This window comes from Bubalus kerabau, chromosome 13, assembly GCF_029407905.1.
Source record: "Bubalus kerabau isolate K-KA32 ecotype Philippines breed swamp buffalo chromosome 13, PCC_UOA_SB_1v2, whole genome shotgun sequence".
Lineage (NCBI taxonomy): Eukaryota > Metazoa > Chordata > Mammalia > Artiodactyla > Bovidae > Bubalus > Bubalus kerabau.
In genome coordinates, this window is record NC_073636.1 from 48,725,209 (window position 1) to 48,743,736 (window position 18,528).

The 18,528-nt window shown below is 40.7% G+C and overlaps 1 protein-coding gene across 15 annotated transcripts in view; it reads right to left on the bottom strand.

Annotated features, from left to right (window-relative positions):
• FERMT1 (FERM domain containing kindlin 1) overlaps nt 1–18,528 on the bottom strand; it is a 61,517-nt gene that overhangs the window by 38,385 nt on the left and 4,604 nt on the right. For all 15 annotated transcript variants that reach the window (XR_008701568.1, XM_055544272.1, XM_055544267.1 and 12 more), the window contains 5 exons: nt 11,553–11,721; nt 9,028–9,261; nt 5,956–6,102; nt 4,411–4,624; nt 2,272–2,374 (listed from right to left, as the gene is read on the bottom strand). Coding sequence is in view for 14 of the 15 variants with exons in the window: in XM_055544272.1 (XP_055400247.1) it covers nt 2,272–2,374; nt 4,411–4,624; nt 5,956–6,102; nt 9,028–9,261; nt 11,553–11,703 (849 nt within the window). In the remaining variant the exon portion in view is untranslated. The remainder of the gene's footprint in view (nt 1–2,271; nt 2,375–4,410; nt 4,625–5,955; nt 6,103–9,027; nt 9,262–11,552; nt 11,722–18,528) is intronic.

The following is an 18,528-nucleotide window of genomic DNA, read 5'->3' on the forward strand; positions in this document are numbered from 1 at the left end:
TAAAAAATCCACAAACAACAAGTGCTGGAGATGGTGTGGAGAAAAGGGAACTCTCCTACACTGCTGGTAGGAATGTAAATTGTTACAGCCACTGTGGAAGACAGTATGGAGATTTCTTAAAAAAACTAGGAATAAAACTACCAAATGACCCAGCAATATCACTTCTAGGCATATACCCTGAAGAAAACAGAACTGAAAAAGACACATGTACCCCAGTATTCATTGCAGCACTATTTACAATAGCCAAGACATGGAAGCAACCTAGATATCCATTGACAGGTGAACGGATAAAGAGGTAGTGGTACATATATACAATGGAATATTTCTCAGTCATATAAAGGGATGCATGTGAGTCAGTTCTAATGAGGTAGAGGAATCTAGACCCTATTACACAGAGTGAAGGAAGTCAGAAAGAGAAAAGCAAATATCATATATTAACATATATATATGGAATCTAGAAGGACAATACTGACGAATCCGTTCACAGAGCAACAATGGAGATGCAGACACAGAGAACAGACTTATGGACAAGGGTGGGGGAGAAGAAGGAAAGGGTGAGATAAATGGAGAGGGTAGCATGGATGCACATACACTGACATATATAAATAGACAGCCAATGGGAATTTGCTGTATGACTCAGGGAACTCAAACTGGGCTCTGTAACAGCTTAGAGGGGTGAGAATGGGCGGGAGGTGGGAGGGAGATTCAAAAGGGAGGGGACGTATGTACACCTATGGTTAATTCATGTTGATGTATAACAGAAATCAAACCAACATTGTAACCAATCATCAACAATTAAAATAAATAAATATTAAAAAAAAAAGATTTGGTTCTAATAGGCAACACTAAAAGAAAATCCTAATAGCTGTATAATTCACATTGCCCTTCCTGGTGTTTAGGAAAATTAAAACAATTGGTTAATAAAAGCTGTAATAGTGATTTCTCCTCAAGATTTAATCAAAGAAGAACCAAAATTTGCTTTCTTACCATGATTTGATGGAAGTGATGCACTCCAGATACAAGCCAGGTCCAGGGGCAGAAAGCTGGATCTCAACCAAAGACTGAGCAAGAGCTCCACAGAAGGACAAGAAATAGGGCTTATTTTAAAGAAGACACCAGTTAGAGAAGCAGTGAGCCCAGAAGGCCTCTGGAGACCAGATTTAAATTGAGGACTAAGGAGAAGACAGTGGCACAAGAGACAGAGACACTGCCATGCACGAGGAAAGGATGGGCACAGAAGGCGACTTGGAGCAGGCTCCTCGAAGAGCAGCCCTTTGGTAATTGGACAAAAGCAGCCAGCATGGTACTGGGGTGGAAATAATACAATCCGTCTGTGCACTCAGGTGACCAGTTTGTATTTTCTACTTTGGGCCATTTTAAGTGCTGGTTCACAGCTCTACAAAGGGAGAGCTGGGGCAAAGAAAGGGCAGACATTCAGAGGCCTTGTTTCATCACTCAGCTGTCCTGGGAAACTTCAGGGAGGGGATGTGCACTTAATATGGGAGTTGACAACCAGCTGGGCTCTTTATTGATCCAGGTGACCCCTCTGTCTCACCAATCAAGACTCATTCAGCACTGTGGTGGGGAGCCAAGTGTGTGCTATCATGGGGTCCTGGCTTCTTCGCCAGAACTCCTATGCCTCTCAACCTGGCCCTGACAACTCCTTTTTTAAGCATGAAGGGCTCTGGCTTCATGCTTGTGAGCCACTCACTCTCTTCTTATTCTGGGTCCCTGTGGAGAAGGACAGGACATGCCATGCATGAAGGTCCTTAGCTGCTGCTGCTGCTAAGTCGCTTCAGTCGTGTCCAACTCTGTGCGACCCCAGAGAAGGCAGCCCACTAGGCTCCCCCATCCCTGGGATTCTCCAGGCAAGAACACTGGAGTGGGTTGCCATTTCCTTCTCCAATGCAAGAAAGTGAAAAGTGAAAGTGAAGTCGCTCAGTCGTGTCTGACTCCTAGCGACCCCATGGACTGCAGCCTACCAGGCTCCTCCATTCATGGGATTTTCCAGGCACGAGTACTGGAGTGGGGTGCCATTGCCTTCTCTGGAAGGTCCTTAGAGACTCCCCTAACTCAGGGGAAGCTCACCATTCCCACTAGAAACCAACAGGAAAATCCAGAGACCAGTATACACTTATTAGTCTAACCCTGCAGAGCTAAACAGAAGGTTACAAGAATTAATCTGAATTTTGGTAACTAAATGATTCACTTTTACATTTCTATGCATTCACATTTAAAAAAGAGAGAGAGAACAGAGAAAAAGTATCTTACTTTGGGATTCAAGTCAAAGAAAGTGTAGTATTTAAATCGTAACAGCAGCTGCTCATCCTCCTGGATGCCTTGTTCCATAAGGGAACGTGAGGAGTCTAGCCAACTAGAAAACAACAAGATAAGTTTTAAAAGTCAATCAATTTTACACACATATTTTAGTATTATATAATATGATATATATATACATATATATACATATACATGTAAATGTATGCATTTGTATACATGTAAATGTATACCCTTGAACAAAGTCTGGGTAAATAACATAATCTAAACCCAGTAAAGGAGATGACTTGATAGTAGCGTGTGCCTCCATTTTATCACACAGCTTTCTAAGTGCTTTTTTGTATTTAGGTATTTTCTCACTGACTTTAGAGTGACGAAAATGAGCCTCAGTAACAGTAAGTGACATGTTCAAGGTCCTGTGCCTCCTGGTGGAGCCAGAAGGAGAATCTGAGTTGCTGACTGCTGCACCTACTTGTGCTGTGTGCACTTGCTGACTGCTGACCATTTCCACACCAGGTGATCTGACGCCAAAGTGGCTTTATCTTATTGTCTAGAACTTTCTGTAACTGTGGAAATCTTCTACATTGCCCAGTCCAATTGAATAGCCACTAGCCGCATGAGGCTACTGAAGATTTAGATGTGCCTAGTGCCATGTTTTGGAGAAGGCAATGGCACCCCACTCCAGTACTCTTGCCTGGAAAATTCCATGGACAGAGGAGCCTGGTAGGCTGCAGACCATGGGGTCATGAAGAGTCGGACACGACTGAGCAACTTCACTTTCACTTTTCACTTTCTTGCATTGGAGAAGGAAATGGCAACCCACTCCAGTGTTCTTGCCTAGAGAATCCCAGGGACAGGGGAGTCTGGTGGGCTGCCGTCTATGGGGTCCCACAGAGTCGGACACGACTGAAGCGACTTAGCAGCAGCAGCAGCAGTGCCATGTTTTAATTTTAATTATATTCAAACATAAATGTAAATGTCCACATGCTGCTGGTGACTCCTGTACTGGGTAGCACAGTTCTAGAGTCTGAGAGATAAATACTGGGTAATGATGAGGAGAGAATAAAAGTTAACAATGAATGAGGTGGGAATGAGGGCCCTCCAATACCACTGAAAATGGCTTGAACTTCTATATATGAATATATAGAAGATCAGTTTATATGTTTTATGTATTTTATATATGTTTATATAAATTGATTTTATTCATTTATATATAAAATATTCTATTATATAATCATATATTCCCATGTTGGAGAATAAGAATAACCAAGATGCAGTCTCCATCCGAAAGGAACTGACAGTCAGTGGGGTAACCAAGCCTCATATTAAAGAAACAAGGTGACACTGGAGTAGTAGAACAGGACTTGAGGGAGTGATTGATCTTCTGAGAAGACTGGAAGTGGCTGGGCCTTATGGGACAAACAGGGACAGGCCAGTAGAGCAGGAGGGAAGGAGAGGGTCATGGAGCAGAAGGAAAGCTGGAGGCAAGGCAGCGACACAGGAATGAACATGCACGTTGGGGGGATGGGGAGCATGAGAGCACAGAGGGACAGACAGATGGACATACATGGGGTCTGATCTCACTGGATCAAAGAAGAGTATGAACTAGGATCTGGGGGAGTGGAATGCTAACAAATGGGACTTTACTTGGAAAACAGTGAGTGAAATAAGTGGTGGTTTGAGAAATAGTTTGACTGTATTTTCTGAGACTACTTCAAAGCTTAAGGACTCACTAATTGGAATGTAGAATGGAAAAGGGGTGCTCTACAAAAGACAGCAGGGCCACTTGGGTCTCCCCTGCTGCCACAGAGGGGACCAGCCCACTTATAAGCTGATCTACATCCCATAAAATTTGCACACGTGTCCGAACAAAGAATTAGCATTCACTAGCCAGTAAACCATTGAGTTAACTCAATGTGTAAATGTTGTCACACTTTAAATGTATTGAAATGACAAATGGCTACATTTTGTCTTTTTTGTTGCTAAAATCAGTGCTGACCTTTGTGAATAGTATACAATTCCTAGGTGTGCTGACTTGAGAACTGAACAACCCCTCCCTGCCTCATCTCCGCAGCATCTCTCTTCCTACATTAACATCAGTTCACAGAGAAGTAAAACAAGTCACGTCCTTACCCTGAGTTAAGCTTGGCTTTGTCAGCCAGAGACCGAGACTGGTACATATCAGCAAGTGCTTCTGGTGATTGTGGGGGCTGGCTGAATGCCAGGATGCTGCAGTTCTGTTCTGCCAGAGGGCTGTCACTGAACCAAGTCATTGTGGACGATGCTGGCGTTCCGTTTATGGGGTCATAAGTGGGGGTCATGGTTTTACTGTATAAGCCAGGACTTACTGCAAAGCAAAGGAAAGTACGAACTAGGATATGAGATTTGGGATAAGAATCTTTAGAACAACACTGCTTGTACTAAAATGGATTTTGAACTTAAATGTTTGTATTATTTAGAAAAATCAGATGAATGATGGCAGAAGTTAAACACAGGTAAAACTCCAGTCTGAGTATTTAGTTCCTGGAAAGCTAGGAAACTCATAGGCTGTAAAAACTTCCAAAATCAACCCAGACAAATGTAGGACTATTTTCTTCTCAATAATTCAAAATTTTTTATATCAGTAGTGCATTCTGGCACTATTAGAAAACTGGAGCTCTCACAGAATATATGCATATACTTTATTTTTGGGCAAATCTCTTAAATTGCAATGCTTACCAATTTAAAGAATTTAGCTAGTTGATGGTTTATAAATCATCTGACTCTAATTTGCATAAGGGAACTATAATAATCCCTTTCATTCTTTGTACTGGAATGTACTATGCAAGAAACTCTCAGTGTTGCAAGCAAGGTAGAGATTCATTCTTATATACAGGCATATCTCATTGCACTATGCTTCGATGATATGTTTTTTGTTTTTTAACTTTTTTTCTTTTTAACTTTGTGACTCTGTTACATTTTGGTAACTCCTCCAATATTTCAACCTTTTTTTCATCACTATTATATTTGTCACTGTGATCAGTGATCTTTTATTTTACTACTATGACTTGCTGAATGCTCAGATGATGTTAGCATTTTTAGCAATAAAATATTTTAAATTAAGGTATGTACATTTTAAAAAGACATACTGCTATTGCACTCTTAATGGTAGCAATATAGTGTAAACATAACTTTTATATGTGCTGGGAAACAAAAAAAAATTTTATGCAACTCGCTTTATTACAGCGGTCTGCAGTATCTCTGAGTATGTCTGTAAAAATAAAAGGATGACACTTTTTTAGAGTTTTTACTGCCTCTCCTGTTACATACCCAATGCAAGATTTAAATTGAGTTCAGAAAAGAGTCATGTGAAGGTAGAATCAGGAAGAGAAGTATATTTGAATGATCTAACAAATTTCCTTATCCCACAAATTCATGGTCAATTCTGCTAAAGTTTTTCATTCATCAGCAACATAATATATACAATTAAAATAATGAGCTATATAACATACCTTATTAAAAATTTTCAGTTCTAAAATTAGTTGGATTCTTTCCTTATCACTGAAATCCTTAATTTTAGTCCTTGTTTAGGGAGAGAGGAGGAAAGGCTAAGTAGAGGGGAGGAGAGTTCTTGGGACTTAAGAAATTCTTGGATTTAATAATAAATTAAAATAATGAAACATCTATCATGAATCTTACCAGATGGACCTGAAATTGTTGGAGAACCCTCCAGGTTTAAAATATCTTCAATTATGGGCTCCTTATTATTTTTGTCTTTCTTCTTCTTCTTTTTAAAATATTCACCTGAAGGCTTTAATAACGACAGTTCTTCTGCTCTTCTAATATCTAAAAATAAATATAAAAAAGAAAAAAGAAAAGCAAGAAGTAAAAAGAAAATTCCTTCTAAGACTTTGAGTCATGTTGGTCATTTGAAACCATTTCTCAAAAAATTCCTGAGAAGTAAATGGAACTAAATGACATTCCTTTTGAAGAAATTGAAGATCAGTGACCCCCAAAATGGGTGTGTGGAGATCAAACAGTGGAGGGAGATTCATTCTAGGAAATTTCTAGTTTGTTTTTAAATCTATTGTGAAACTATTTCAAACATATTCAATGCTAGTATGGTGGCCCCTTCCCATGCTCACCACCCCCTTAAACCTTTCCTAGTGTTCCACTGTTCTTGTATCATTTACTTACTAGCAGTTTCCCCCTCCCTCCTTCCTTCTTTCCTTTCTCCCTTCCTTTTCTGTTTTTAGGTTTTTAAGCAACCAGCAAGGACTCCATCTTTTTCTTTATGGGCCAGTGGCCCTCAGAGCCTTTCTCTGCCCAGTGGCTTCTTCCATCCCTGTGACAGACATCCTAGGCACCTTGACCATCTCCTGGCCCTCCCCATTTTGGTGCACTCTGACCTCCTTCCAGTGGTAGCTAGGATGTATCTCTTTATCCAAGGGCCTGCTCTGGATGCCAGAGTCCTCACTCCCCAGACAGAGATGCAACAGGTCACATGAGTTCAGAGAGTTAACACTCCCCAAGAGCAGCCCTCAATGACTCAGTGACTGGTGGAATGGTATATTTACACCCCAGGTCCCTCACCCCTTGGTTGCACAGCTCCAAGGCATGACCACACCGCTTCCCAGAGGGCCCCAGCTGTCCATGGTGTGAGCTGATTAGTGACACTCGCTTATTAGTGGCCTTCTCTTCCCAGTCTCACTTTACCACTCCCAGCCAGTGTTTCCTGGCATAACCTTCTAAATAAATAATATTTATACTTGAATTCTTATCTCAGGTCTTCTTCTGGAAAACTCAAGCTAAGAAGATAGTCCCCACTGTCCTCCATTACTCAAATATACTTCTAATTGCCATTTCCAATCAGAACTGATTGTACACTGGGCTGTTATGATCCCAGGTAAAAATCAAGGAATGTGGATGTTAGAATCTCTGGGCAGCTTTCCTGGAGGTAAATGCACTAATTCCACAGGTATCCCCACCTCTTAGTTCAGCTGAGGTTGAATCTGGCAGTTGAGCTGCCAGTAAACAAGCCTGACTGTCAGGTTGCAACACACACCTGTAACCATTCCAAATGCATAATTTATACACAAAACCAGGAGACGAATAAAAATTTCCAGTGCAAGCATTAGTAACTAAACAAAACAAAAACCTCACTGATACCTAAGCCCAAGGTTTGTATCTTGTCTTTTCTTTGAGAGAAAAAAAAAATCATCTTATTGCTAGATTTAAGTTCAGTTGGTCAGATATAAAAAGCGATTATTAGGAAATTCCCTGGAGGTTCAGTGGTTAGGTCTTGGAACTTTCATTGCAGGGGGCATAGGTTCAAAGTTCAATCCCTCATTGAGGAACTATGATCCTACATGCTATGCATCTTGGCCAAAAAAAAAAGTGATTATTAGAAATGCCAAGTTGAGTCATTTAGAGTTACCATGAAGGTGTAATCTGGAAAGAAAAGAATGTATGAATGCTTCTGTTTATTTAAAAACTTCAAGTTTTTGACCCCAGCCATAATGTGTGTTTCTAGTCCACTGTGGTGTCTGAAATGTACATTTTATTTACTCATTTACTGTTTTCAAATTTTCATTAGAATATTATTGAAAGCCAGGTACCTTGTGCTTCTATCATTTGCTCACCATGCATCAAGGAAAAATTCTGGAACTTACCTTTTGTAATGGAAGCTTCCAATCATTTGTCTGGTCAGCAAACAGTTACTAAGCAGGTGATATGTGTCGGGCATTGTGCTAAGTATTAGGAACAGACATGCTCAAGAAACGGCTGTCTTCATCCTATATAATACCTAACCAGCCTGCACCACTCATTACTGGCACTCTCAATACTGTGTACATTATTAGACTTTTTCCCTTTTTTCCTCCATTACCTACCCCCTTTTAACATCTTATTTTTTACATGATTTATTTTCTGTCTCTGTATGCTACAATGGAAGCTCAGAGAGGGCAGAGGGTTTGGATTATTTTTATTGCTAACCAATCTCTAGCACTCACCATTGTGCCTGCCAAGTCAAAATATATATTTTCTGAAGGAATGAATAAGCAGTTTACAGTTTAATGGGGAAGATAGATCACCCACTCACATAGTGTGTATACTGTGTTCAAATCCTAAATATTAGCCTTGGAACTCAAGAATATACCTACACACTTAAAAAAAAAATATACTTCCTGACCCAGAGTTTGCTGCTATTATGGAAGTCCCAGAAAGAAGAAATGGTTTGGGCAGTGTTGTCCCTAAAGGCTGTTAAAATTTTTGATCCATAATTAAGTGTACTTTTCTGCTTAAAATAAACTCCACAAATGATGCTTATGGACAGAGTTATTTACTGGAGCCAAGTGTTAGGGAAGCAATTAAGATACTGCATCACCATTATCTCAAGAACAACATAGACATATCAGCTTTATGGTGATAATAATTTAATGGAACTCTCTTTGTTTGTCTTCAATATAACAATTTCAGTATGGCTTAGGGAAATGAGTTTTGGGGTGGAAATCTTAATGGAGTTGTCTTTTCTGTTTACAAGTCTCTTTTGAAATAGCTTTAAGCTTTGGGAAAATGAACCTGATTTATTCTGATAATGTTCCATCTGGTTTAACTTCACTTAAATGGCTAAAGTCCCCAGAACTGGGCTTGAAAACTGTGCCCCTAATAAGGGATGTAAAGCCAACCAGTTGTGGGCAGAAGTGCATGTATTTTCCCATCCTCTTTTGCTGAGAGTACAGAGGGCAGAGGTGCCCGCCTGAGGGGACTCACTCAGGGCTCTGCAGATGTCGCTGACAGCTCTGAAGACCACAGTCGAGAAGCTGACTCGCAGTCGCACTGTCTTCATGTTTGGCAGGCGGAGGCGAAGCATTTTATGCTGAGGGGTAAAGACAAGCTTTGCGTCTGCCTGGACCCCACATTTGTCTAGAGTCCAGTGTGTTTTCAGAAGCCAGCAATGTTTCTGTTCCCACCAAAGGGCAAAGTCTGACCAGTCCTGGGCTATGTCTGCAAGAATAGAGAGCAGAGCGCAGTAAAGTGAGAACAAGCACTTGCACCCTGGAGTCAAGTCCTGCATGTGCAAAACCAAAGCCAATGCTGGTCTTCCACACTCATCTCTTCCTACAACCCAAGCCTCCATCATTCTTGGCTTCTTGTCAAAGTCCCTAAGACAAGGCAGCTAGAAGACCGACTGAATCTTACCGTCTTTATATTTAAATACTATGGAAGGAACAGAAATTTACAACTTTTATTCACGATGAAATGCTAAAGTTTTCTTCTCCCAAGTCCCTCAGTGCCATGGTCCTTTCTGGGAAGGCCAGAAGCAAGGCTTTGTTTAATCAAGATGATTTCTCGAATAGAAATGGATCCTTCCAGGTCCCTGGTGGTCTGGTGGTTAAGAATTCCTCTTTCAATGCAGGGCACCTGGGTTTGATCCCTGGTCAGGGAACTAAGAACCCACCTGCTGTGGGGCAACTAAGCCCATGTGCTACAACTAGAGAAGCCCACACACCACCAACATCACCACCACAATGAGGGAAAATAGATGAATCCTTCAGACACCAGCTCACAAGGGAATATCAAAAGCTTCCAGTCAAAGTGTACACAGAACTACTGAGAAGTTTACATTTCACCCTTCTCAGGAATGTCCACCTCTTATCAGGATCACTGCATTACCAGTTTCCAAAATTGATAACACTAAAATCAGAGCTGAATATTTTATCTCTCAATGGTAGCATCAACACTGAACCCTTCCACTTCTTCAATGCCCCTTGGCATCAAGATTGAATCTTTCCCCTTTGCCAATGTTAGAGTCATATTCAATCTTTTATTTTGCTAAATTAAGAGCCATCAGTACTTTTACTTAAAAAATGGCTTCTCCCTCTTTCTCTCTTTTTAAATTAGAAAACCTTTCTCTTAGTGCTATTAGTAGAAGTATAAATGCTGTAGGCTTCCCCTGTGGTTCCGTGGTAAAGAATCTTCCTGCAATGCAGGAGATGTGGGTTCAGTCCTTGGGCTGGGAAGATTCCCTGGAGGAGGGCATGGCAACCCACTCCAGTATTCTTGCCTGGAGAATCCCATAGACAGAGGAGCCTGGTGGGCTACAGTCCACGGGGTCACAGGAGTCAGACATGACTGAAGCGACTGTGCACAGCACAGTGTGGCATAAATGCTGTAATGCTGTAACTATTTTGGAAAGTCCTATGATTCAGTAAATTTTCCCTGATCTATATGCCCAACAGAAATGCCTATACTTACCTAAGACAGGTACTATCTATAAAAGCCCCCATATGTAAAGAACCCAATATCCATAAACCATCAGGTAAATGGATAAATTGTGGGAAAAAAAAATCATATAATGGAATATTATACAGCAATGAGAATCAAAGAACCCAAACTATATGCAATAAAATGGATAAATCTCACAGACATAATGTGGCATGAAAGAAAGCAGATGCTTGAGGGTATATTATCCTGTGTAATTCCATGTATATACAGTTTGAAAACAAGTAAAATTATTCCTTTGGAGTAACAATTCAGGGTAATAGCTACCCTTAGTGGGACAGTGGCTGGGAGGTGTCAGACGTGGGACTTGGGTGGGGGAACAGGTACTGTTTTATATCTTGATCTGGGTGGTGGTTATATGACTTTGTGAAAATTCACTGAACTACACACTTCTGATAATTGCACTTTTTGTATGTATATTATATTCCAATGAAGACAACTTAAAAATACTTTATATCACTAGTATAAGTGAAAAGCCAACATCTGTGGTCTTAAATAGAAGACAAAAAAATAAATGCAAAGAAAATAAAACATTATTAAATTCTAGGTCCATCATGTTGACTCCTGATGTGAAGTACTCTGACCCTGAAGACTTCTTTCCTTGTTTAAACAAGGGCTAGTAGCAAACGGTGGGTAAGGACACTGGCACCAGGCTGCTTGCTCACAGAGCAATCAAGCATTGACAAAAAATCACATAACAGTCTAAGGCCCCAGGTGTGGTCTAACATTACCCTAGATGTCACCATAGAGGGTGACCTCATTCCAGTGCAAATAGGTTATTACACCTACTGGGGAGCTTCAGTTTGCTACCAAAGACTCAAGTTTTGACAGAGGGGGTCGGGGGTTGTTTGGGCTCCTTTAGGGCTCCCCACTTCTCTTCTTCCTGAAGAAAGGGGCCATTGCAAGATGGATGATCAGAAAAACTTAGATAGACAGCCTAGTTTAGTCATTCAGTGATGATGCAACATAGAGGGTTTCAAATGTAGAGAAATCATAAATAAGCAGCAACTTACTTATCTGTTCCACTAACTTGAGCATCACTCCCCCAATGTGCAGGTCTCCAGACACTCTCAGTGTGATGTCCTTCTGCTCCTCTTCATTTGGATGATCAACTCGGACCACAAGCTCCCAAGAAGCAGATGCAAAGTCACTGGATGAGAGCATTGTGGCAAATACAGGTGTCTACATGAAAAAAGGCAGACAGACCAGGAGGAAAGTGAGGCTCATAAGGTAGACTCTACAGAGCAAAACTTTCTTTTCTCTCATTTTTAGTCCCCTCCTCAAAAATGCTGCAGAGTTCCTGATATTAAATTCAGCATCTTAACTTTAAAGGCAAAAAGTCTTAAAAAATGATCTCTTCTAAATCTCTTGTACTTTAAACGTTTTACCCTCCCAGGTCCACCTAGCTATTTATTTTCTGTGCCTTCCCAATGCATCCATCCCTTTCTACTGACTTTTCTTGACCTTCTATGAACTACTTTAGCAATAGGCAACAAATTATGACAATTCTTGACATAAAAAAATCACATTTATTGAAGTATAATTTGCATACAATAAAAGGCATTGAATTGAAATGTATACTTTGATGCATTTTATTGTATGCATATTATAAATAGAATTGATTTTAAAAAGAATATCTATACATAGGTATTATTACATTTGCCCATAAAATAGTAAGGACATTTTCTGGTTTGAAAATTAAAAAAAAAAAAAAACAACCAGAACAAAATAGTTTCTTTTTGAGTCATATAACATGTAGTTTTATCTTAAGTACATAAGAGATACAGGTCATTAATAATTTGTTCCTGTTGTTCAGTCACTAACTCATGCCCCTCTCTTTGCGACCCCATGGTCATATGCTAGGCATGCTAGGCTTCCTTGTCCTTCACCATCTCCCAGAGTTTGCTCAAACTCATGTCCATCCACGTGCCCATCTTGATTCCAGCTTGTGAGTCACCCAGCCCAGCATTTCGTACGATGCACATAAGTTAAATAAGCAGGGTGACAATATACACCCTTGACATACTCCTTTCCTAATTTGGAACCAGTCCATTGTTCCATGTCCAGTTCTAATTGTTGCTTCTTGACCTGCATACAGGTTTCTCAGGAGGCAGGTAATGTGGTCTGGTACTCCTATCTCATTAAGAATATTCCACAGTTTGTTGTGAACCACACAGTCAAAGGATTTAGCATAGTCAATGAAGCAGATGTTTTATTTGAATTCCGTTGCTTTCTTCATGGTCCAACAAATGTTGGCAATTTGATCTCTGGTTCCTCCACCTTTTATAATTCCAGCTTGTATATCTGGAAGTTCTCGACTCACGTACTGCTGAAGTCTACTGCATAGGATTTTGAGCATAATCTTGCTACCATTGAAATTAGTGCAATTGTACAGTAATTTGAACATTTTTTGGCATTGCCTTTCTTTGGGATTGGAATGAAAATTGACCTTTTCCAGGCCTGTGGCCGCTGCAAAGTTTTCCAAATTTGCTGGCTTAGAGTGTAACACTTTAACAGCATCATTCCAGTTCAGCTGGGATACTATTACCTCCATTAGCTTTGTTCACAGTGATGCTTCCTAAGGCCCACCTGACTTCACACTTCAGGATGTTTGGCTCTAGGTCAGTGATCACACTATCATGGTTATCCAGGTCATTTAGAGCTTTTTTATCCAGTTCTTCTGTGTATGGAAGAAAGTGAAGAAGAACTAAAGAGCCTCTTGATGAAAGTGAAAGAGGAGAGTGAAAAAGTTGGCTGAAACCTCAACATTCAGAAAATAAACATCATGGCATCTGGTCCCATCACTTCATGGCAAATAGATGGAGAAACAGTGCAAACAGTAGCAGACTTTATTTTTTTTGGGCTCCAAAATCACTCCAGATGGTGACTGCAGCCATGAAATTAAAAGATGCCTCTCCTTGGAAGGAAAGTTATGACCAACCCAGACAGCATATTAAAAAGCAGAGACATTACTTTGCCAACAAAGGTCCATCTAGTCAAGGCTATGGTTTTTCCAGTAGTCATGTATGGATGTGAGAGCTGGACTATAAAGAAAGCTGAGTGCCGAAGAATTGATGCTTTTGAACTGTGGTGTTGGAGAAGACTCTTGAGAGTCCCTTGGACTGCAAGGAGATCCAGCCAGTCCATCCTAGAGGAAATCAGTCCTGAATGTTCATTGGAAGGACTGATGTTGAAGCTGAAACTCCAATACTTTGGCCACCTGATGCGAAGAGCTGACTCATTTGAAAAGACCCTGATGTTGGGAAAGATTGAAGGCAGGAGGAGAAGGGGACCACAGAGTTTGAGATGGTTGGATGGCATCACTGACTCAATGGGCATGAGTTTGAGTAAACTCCAGGAGTTGGTAATGGACAGGAGGCCTGGCGTGCTGCAGTCCATGGGGTTGCAAAGAGTCGGATATGACTGAGTGACTGAACTGAACTCTGTGTATCAGTTCAGTTTAGTTGCTTCAGTTCAGTTCAGTTCAGTTCAGTCGCTCAGTCATGTCTGACTCTTTGCGACCCCATGAATCGCAGCACGCTAGGCCTCCGTGTCCATCACCAACTCCTGGAGTTCACTCAGACTCACGTCCATCGAGTCAGTGATGCCATCCAGCCATCTCATCCTGTCATCCCCTTCTCCTCCTGCCCCCAATCCCTCTTAGCATCAGAGTCTTTTCCAATGAGTCAACTCTTCGCAAAATACTGGAGTTTCAGCTTTAGCATCGTTCCTTCCAAAGAAATCCCAGCTCTGATCTCCTTAGTTGCTTAGTCATGTCCGACTGATTCTTTGTGACCCCATGCACTGCAGCAGGCCAGGCTTCTCTGTACATCACCAACTCCTGGAACTTGCTCAAACTCATGTCCATCGAGTCAGTGATGCCATCCAACCATTTCATCCTCTGTTGTCCCCTTCTCCTCCCGCCTTCAATTTTCCCCAACATCAGGGTCTTTTCTAATGAGTCAGTTCTTCCCATCAGGTGTCCAAAGTATTGGAGCTTCAGCTTCAGCATCAATCCTTCCAATGAATATTCAGGATTGATTTCCTTTAGGATGGACTGGTTTGATCTCCTTGTAGTCCAAGGGACTCTCAAGAATATTCTCCAACACCATAGTTCAAAAGAATCTATTCTTTGGCACTCAGCTTTCCTTATAGTCCAACTCTCACATCCATACATGACTACTGGAAAAATCATAGCTTTGACTAGACAGACCTTTGTCAGCAAAGTGATGTCTCTGCTTTTTAATATGCTTTCTTGGTTGGTTATAGGTTTTCTTCTAAGAGCCAAGCATCTTTTAACTTCATGGCTGCAATCATTATTTGCAGTGATTTTGGAGCCCAAGAAAATAGTCTGTCACTATTTCTGTTGTTTCCTCATCTATTTGCCATGAAGTGATAGGACCAGATGCCATGATCTTAGTTTTTTGAATGCTGAGTTTTAAGCCAACTTCTTCATTCTCCTCTTTCATGTTCATCAAGAGGCTCTTTAGTCCTTCTTCATTTTCTGCCATAAGGGGGGTGTCATCTGCATATCTGAGGTTATTGATATTTCTCCCAGCAATATTGATTCCAGCTTGTGCTTCATCCAGCCCAGCATTTCGTATGATGTATTCTGCATATAAGTTAAACAAGCAGGGTGACAATATACAGCCTTGATGTACTCCTTTCCCAATTTGGAACCAGTCTGTTCCATGTCTGGTTCTAACTCTTGCTTCTTGACCTTCATACAGATTTCTCAGGAGGCAGATAAAGTGGTCTGGTATTTCCATCTCTTTAAGAATTCTGCACAGTTTGTTGTGATCCACACAGTCAAAGGCTTTGGCATAGTCAATAAAGCAGAAGTAGATGTTTCTCTGGAACTCTCTTGCTTTTTCAATGATCCAACAGATCTTGGCAATTCGATCTCTGGTTCCTCTGCCTTTTCTAAATCCAGCTTGAACATCTGGAAGTTCACAGTTCACGTACTGTTGAAGCCTGGCTTGGAGAATTTTCAGCATTACTTTGCTAGCACATGAGATGAGTGTAATGGTGCCACAGTTTGAACATTCTTTGGCATTGCCTTTCTTTGGGACTGGAATGAAAGCTGACCTTTCCCAGTCCTGTGGTCACTGCTCAGTTTTCCAAATTTGTTGGCATATTGACAGCATTATCTTTTAGGATTTGAAATATCTCAGCTGGAATTCCATAACCTCCACTAGCTTTGTTTGTAGTGATGCTTCCTAAGGACCACTTGACTTCTCATTCCAGGATGGCTGGCTCTAGGTGAGTGATCACACCATCTTCTGTGTATTCTTGCCACCTTTTCTTAATCTCTTCTGCTTTTGTAGGTCCTTACCATTTTTGTCCTTTATTGTGCCTATCTTTGCAATGAAATGTTCCATTGCTATCTCCAGTTTTCTTAAAGAGATCTCTAGTCATTCCAATTCTATTGTTTTCCTCTATTTCTTTGCATTGTACACTTAAGAAGGCTTTCTTATCTCTCCTTACTATTCTCTGGAACTTTGCATTCAGTTGTGTATATCTTTCCCTTCCTCCTTGCCTTTCGCCTCCCTTCTTTTCTCAGCTTCTGTAAGGCCTCCTTAGAGGTCTTTGCCATTTCCTTCTCCGGTAGACTGGATGTCCAAAGGACAGCATGGCAGCAGCAGCCTGAAGAGGCACTGGTGGCCTGGGAAGCAGCTTCACAGAGGTCACACTGGAGACAGAGGTGGGAGCAGGGTAGTGACCAGCACCACCAATTCCTAGCATAGAGCCGGAGGAGAGGAGAGGCTGGGGCCAGAGCTCGGCAGTGGTGGGGGATCAGCTCCAGGGTGACTTGCAGCAGCAGAGAGGGTGAGAGGGGCCCTCTGCTCTTGAGTGGTGGATCAGCCCCAGGGTGGCCAAGGGCAGCACATATTCAACTTACTTGAGTTACCATTTTATATTATATATATCATATAAGTTTTTGGACACACTTTTGGCAAAATATTTAAAACAGGAGCGATAGACATACAATCCCACTCTTCAAAGTGCAGATGGGGTGAGTGCTTCAAACCCACAGTGTCCCATCATTGGAAGAACTAGGATGAATGAAGCTAAGCAGTATCAAAACTGAGTGTTTTGAGTATAATAGGAAGACTGGAATCCCAAATTTGCAGAACTTAAAAATGTCAGCTCTCTCTTAAGGAGGAAGAAAATGATAATACCTCTTCTGGCTATTTTAAGATTTGAAATAAAAATCAGTCATTTAAGTTATGACAAATCTGTTTCACTTTGCTAAGTAAAGACAGCTTATAAGAAATCCCTGTTTTCATAAAGCCTGTTCTTGAAAACCATCAGTGTATGCAAAGGGCTCGGGAAAGGGTCTCTCTAAGGGAAAGTGCACAGGAACCCTGTGGATCTTATTTATATGCAGATTATATTCAGCAGGATCTTATTAACATGCAGGTTCCAGTCAGCAGATCTGGGAATGATGTGGAAACCCTGCATTCATAACAAACTCCAGCTGATGCTAGTCTTCATCTTCTACTCTTAAGTCACAACAGCCACTTAAAAAAAATTAGTTCCAGGACTCAGTTCCTCCCTTCAACCTAATTAGATCAGTATTAAGCTAGGACCATGGTGACCTTTGAGGAACATTATTTTTAGTATTAAGCACTAAATCCCGTGGATAAGGGAGCCTGGCAGGCTCCAGTCCATTTGGTCACAAGTGTTGGACATAGCTTAGTAACTAAACCATCAACCACTAATTATAGTAAAAACTCTCAAGAAAGTGGGCATAGAGGAAATCTACCTCAACATAATAAAGGTCATAAATGAGAAACCCACAGCAAACATCATTTTCAGTGATGAAAAGGTAAAAGCATTTCCCTGTAAGATCAGGAACAGGGACTTCACTGGTGGTCCAGTGGTTAAGAATCCACCTTGCAATAAAGGGGACACAGGTTTGATCCCTTGTAGGGGAACAAGATCCCACATACCCTGGAGCAACTACTGAGCCTGTGCACTCCAGAGCCTCTGTGCCAAAACTAGAGAGCCCACATGCTGCAACTACTGAAGTCTGCATGCCACAACTAGAGTCCCTGTGAGGCAATGAAGGATCCCACATGTTGCAACTAAGACCTGATGCATATAAATAAATAAATAAATAAATAAAAGATCAGGAACAAGACAAGGATGCTCACTATAGCCACTTTTATACAACATAGTATTGGAAGACCTAGCCACAGCAATAAGACAAGAAAAAGAAATAAATGGAAGCCAAACTGGAGAGGAAGCAGTAAAACTGTCACTGTTTGCAGATAACATGGCACTATATATAGAAAACCCTAAAGATGCCACCAGAAAACTACTAGAGCTAATCAATGAATTTGGTAACATTGCAGGATACTATATATATATAGAATCTGTTGCATTTCTGTACACTAACAATGAACTATCAGAGAAATTAAGGAAACAATCCTACTTACCACTACATCTAAAATAATAAAATACTTAGTCATAAAACAATCTAAGGAGGTAAAAGATCTGTACTTGGATCTATTTACAAGAAACTGATCAAAGAAATGGAAGATAATACAAACAGATGGAAAGATATACCATGTTCATGGGTTGGAAGAATTAATATTGTTAAAATGACAATACTATGCAAGGAAATCTACAGATTTAGTGTGATCCCCATAAAAATAGCAAAGGCATTTTTCACAGATCTAGAACAAATAATTAAAAAATTTGTATGGAAACACAAAAAACCACAAATAGTGAAAACAAGCTTGAAAAAGAAGAACAGAGCTAGAGGAATCATGCTTCCTGATTTCAGATTATACTATAAGGCTATAGTACTCAAAACAGTATGGGACTGGCACAAAAACAGACACTTAGATCAATGGAATAGAACAGAGAGCTCAAAACTAAACCAACATGCTTATGGTCAATTAATCTACAACAAAGGAGACAAGAATACACAATGGAGAAAAGACAGTTTCTTCAATAAGTACTACTGGGAAAACTGGA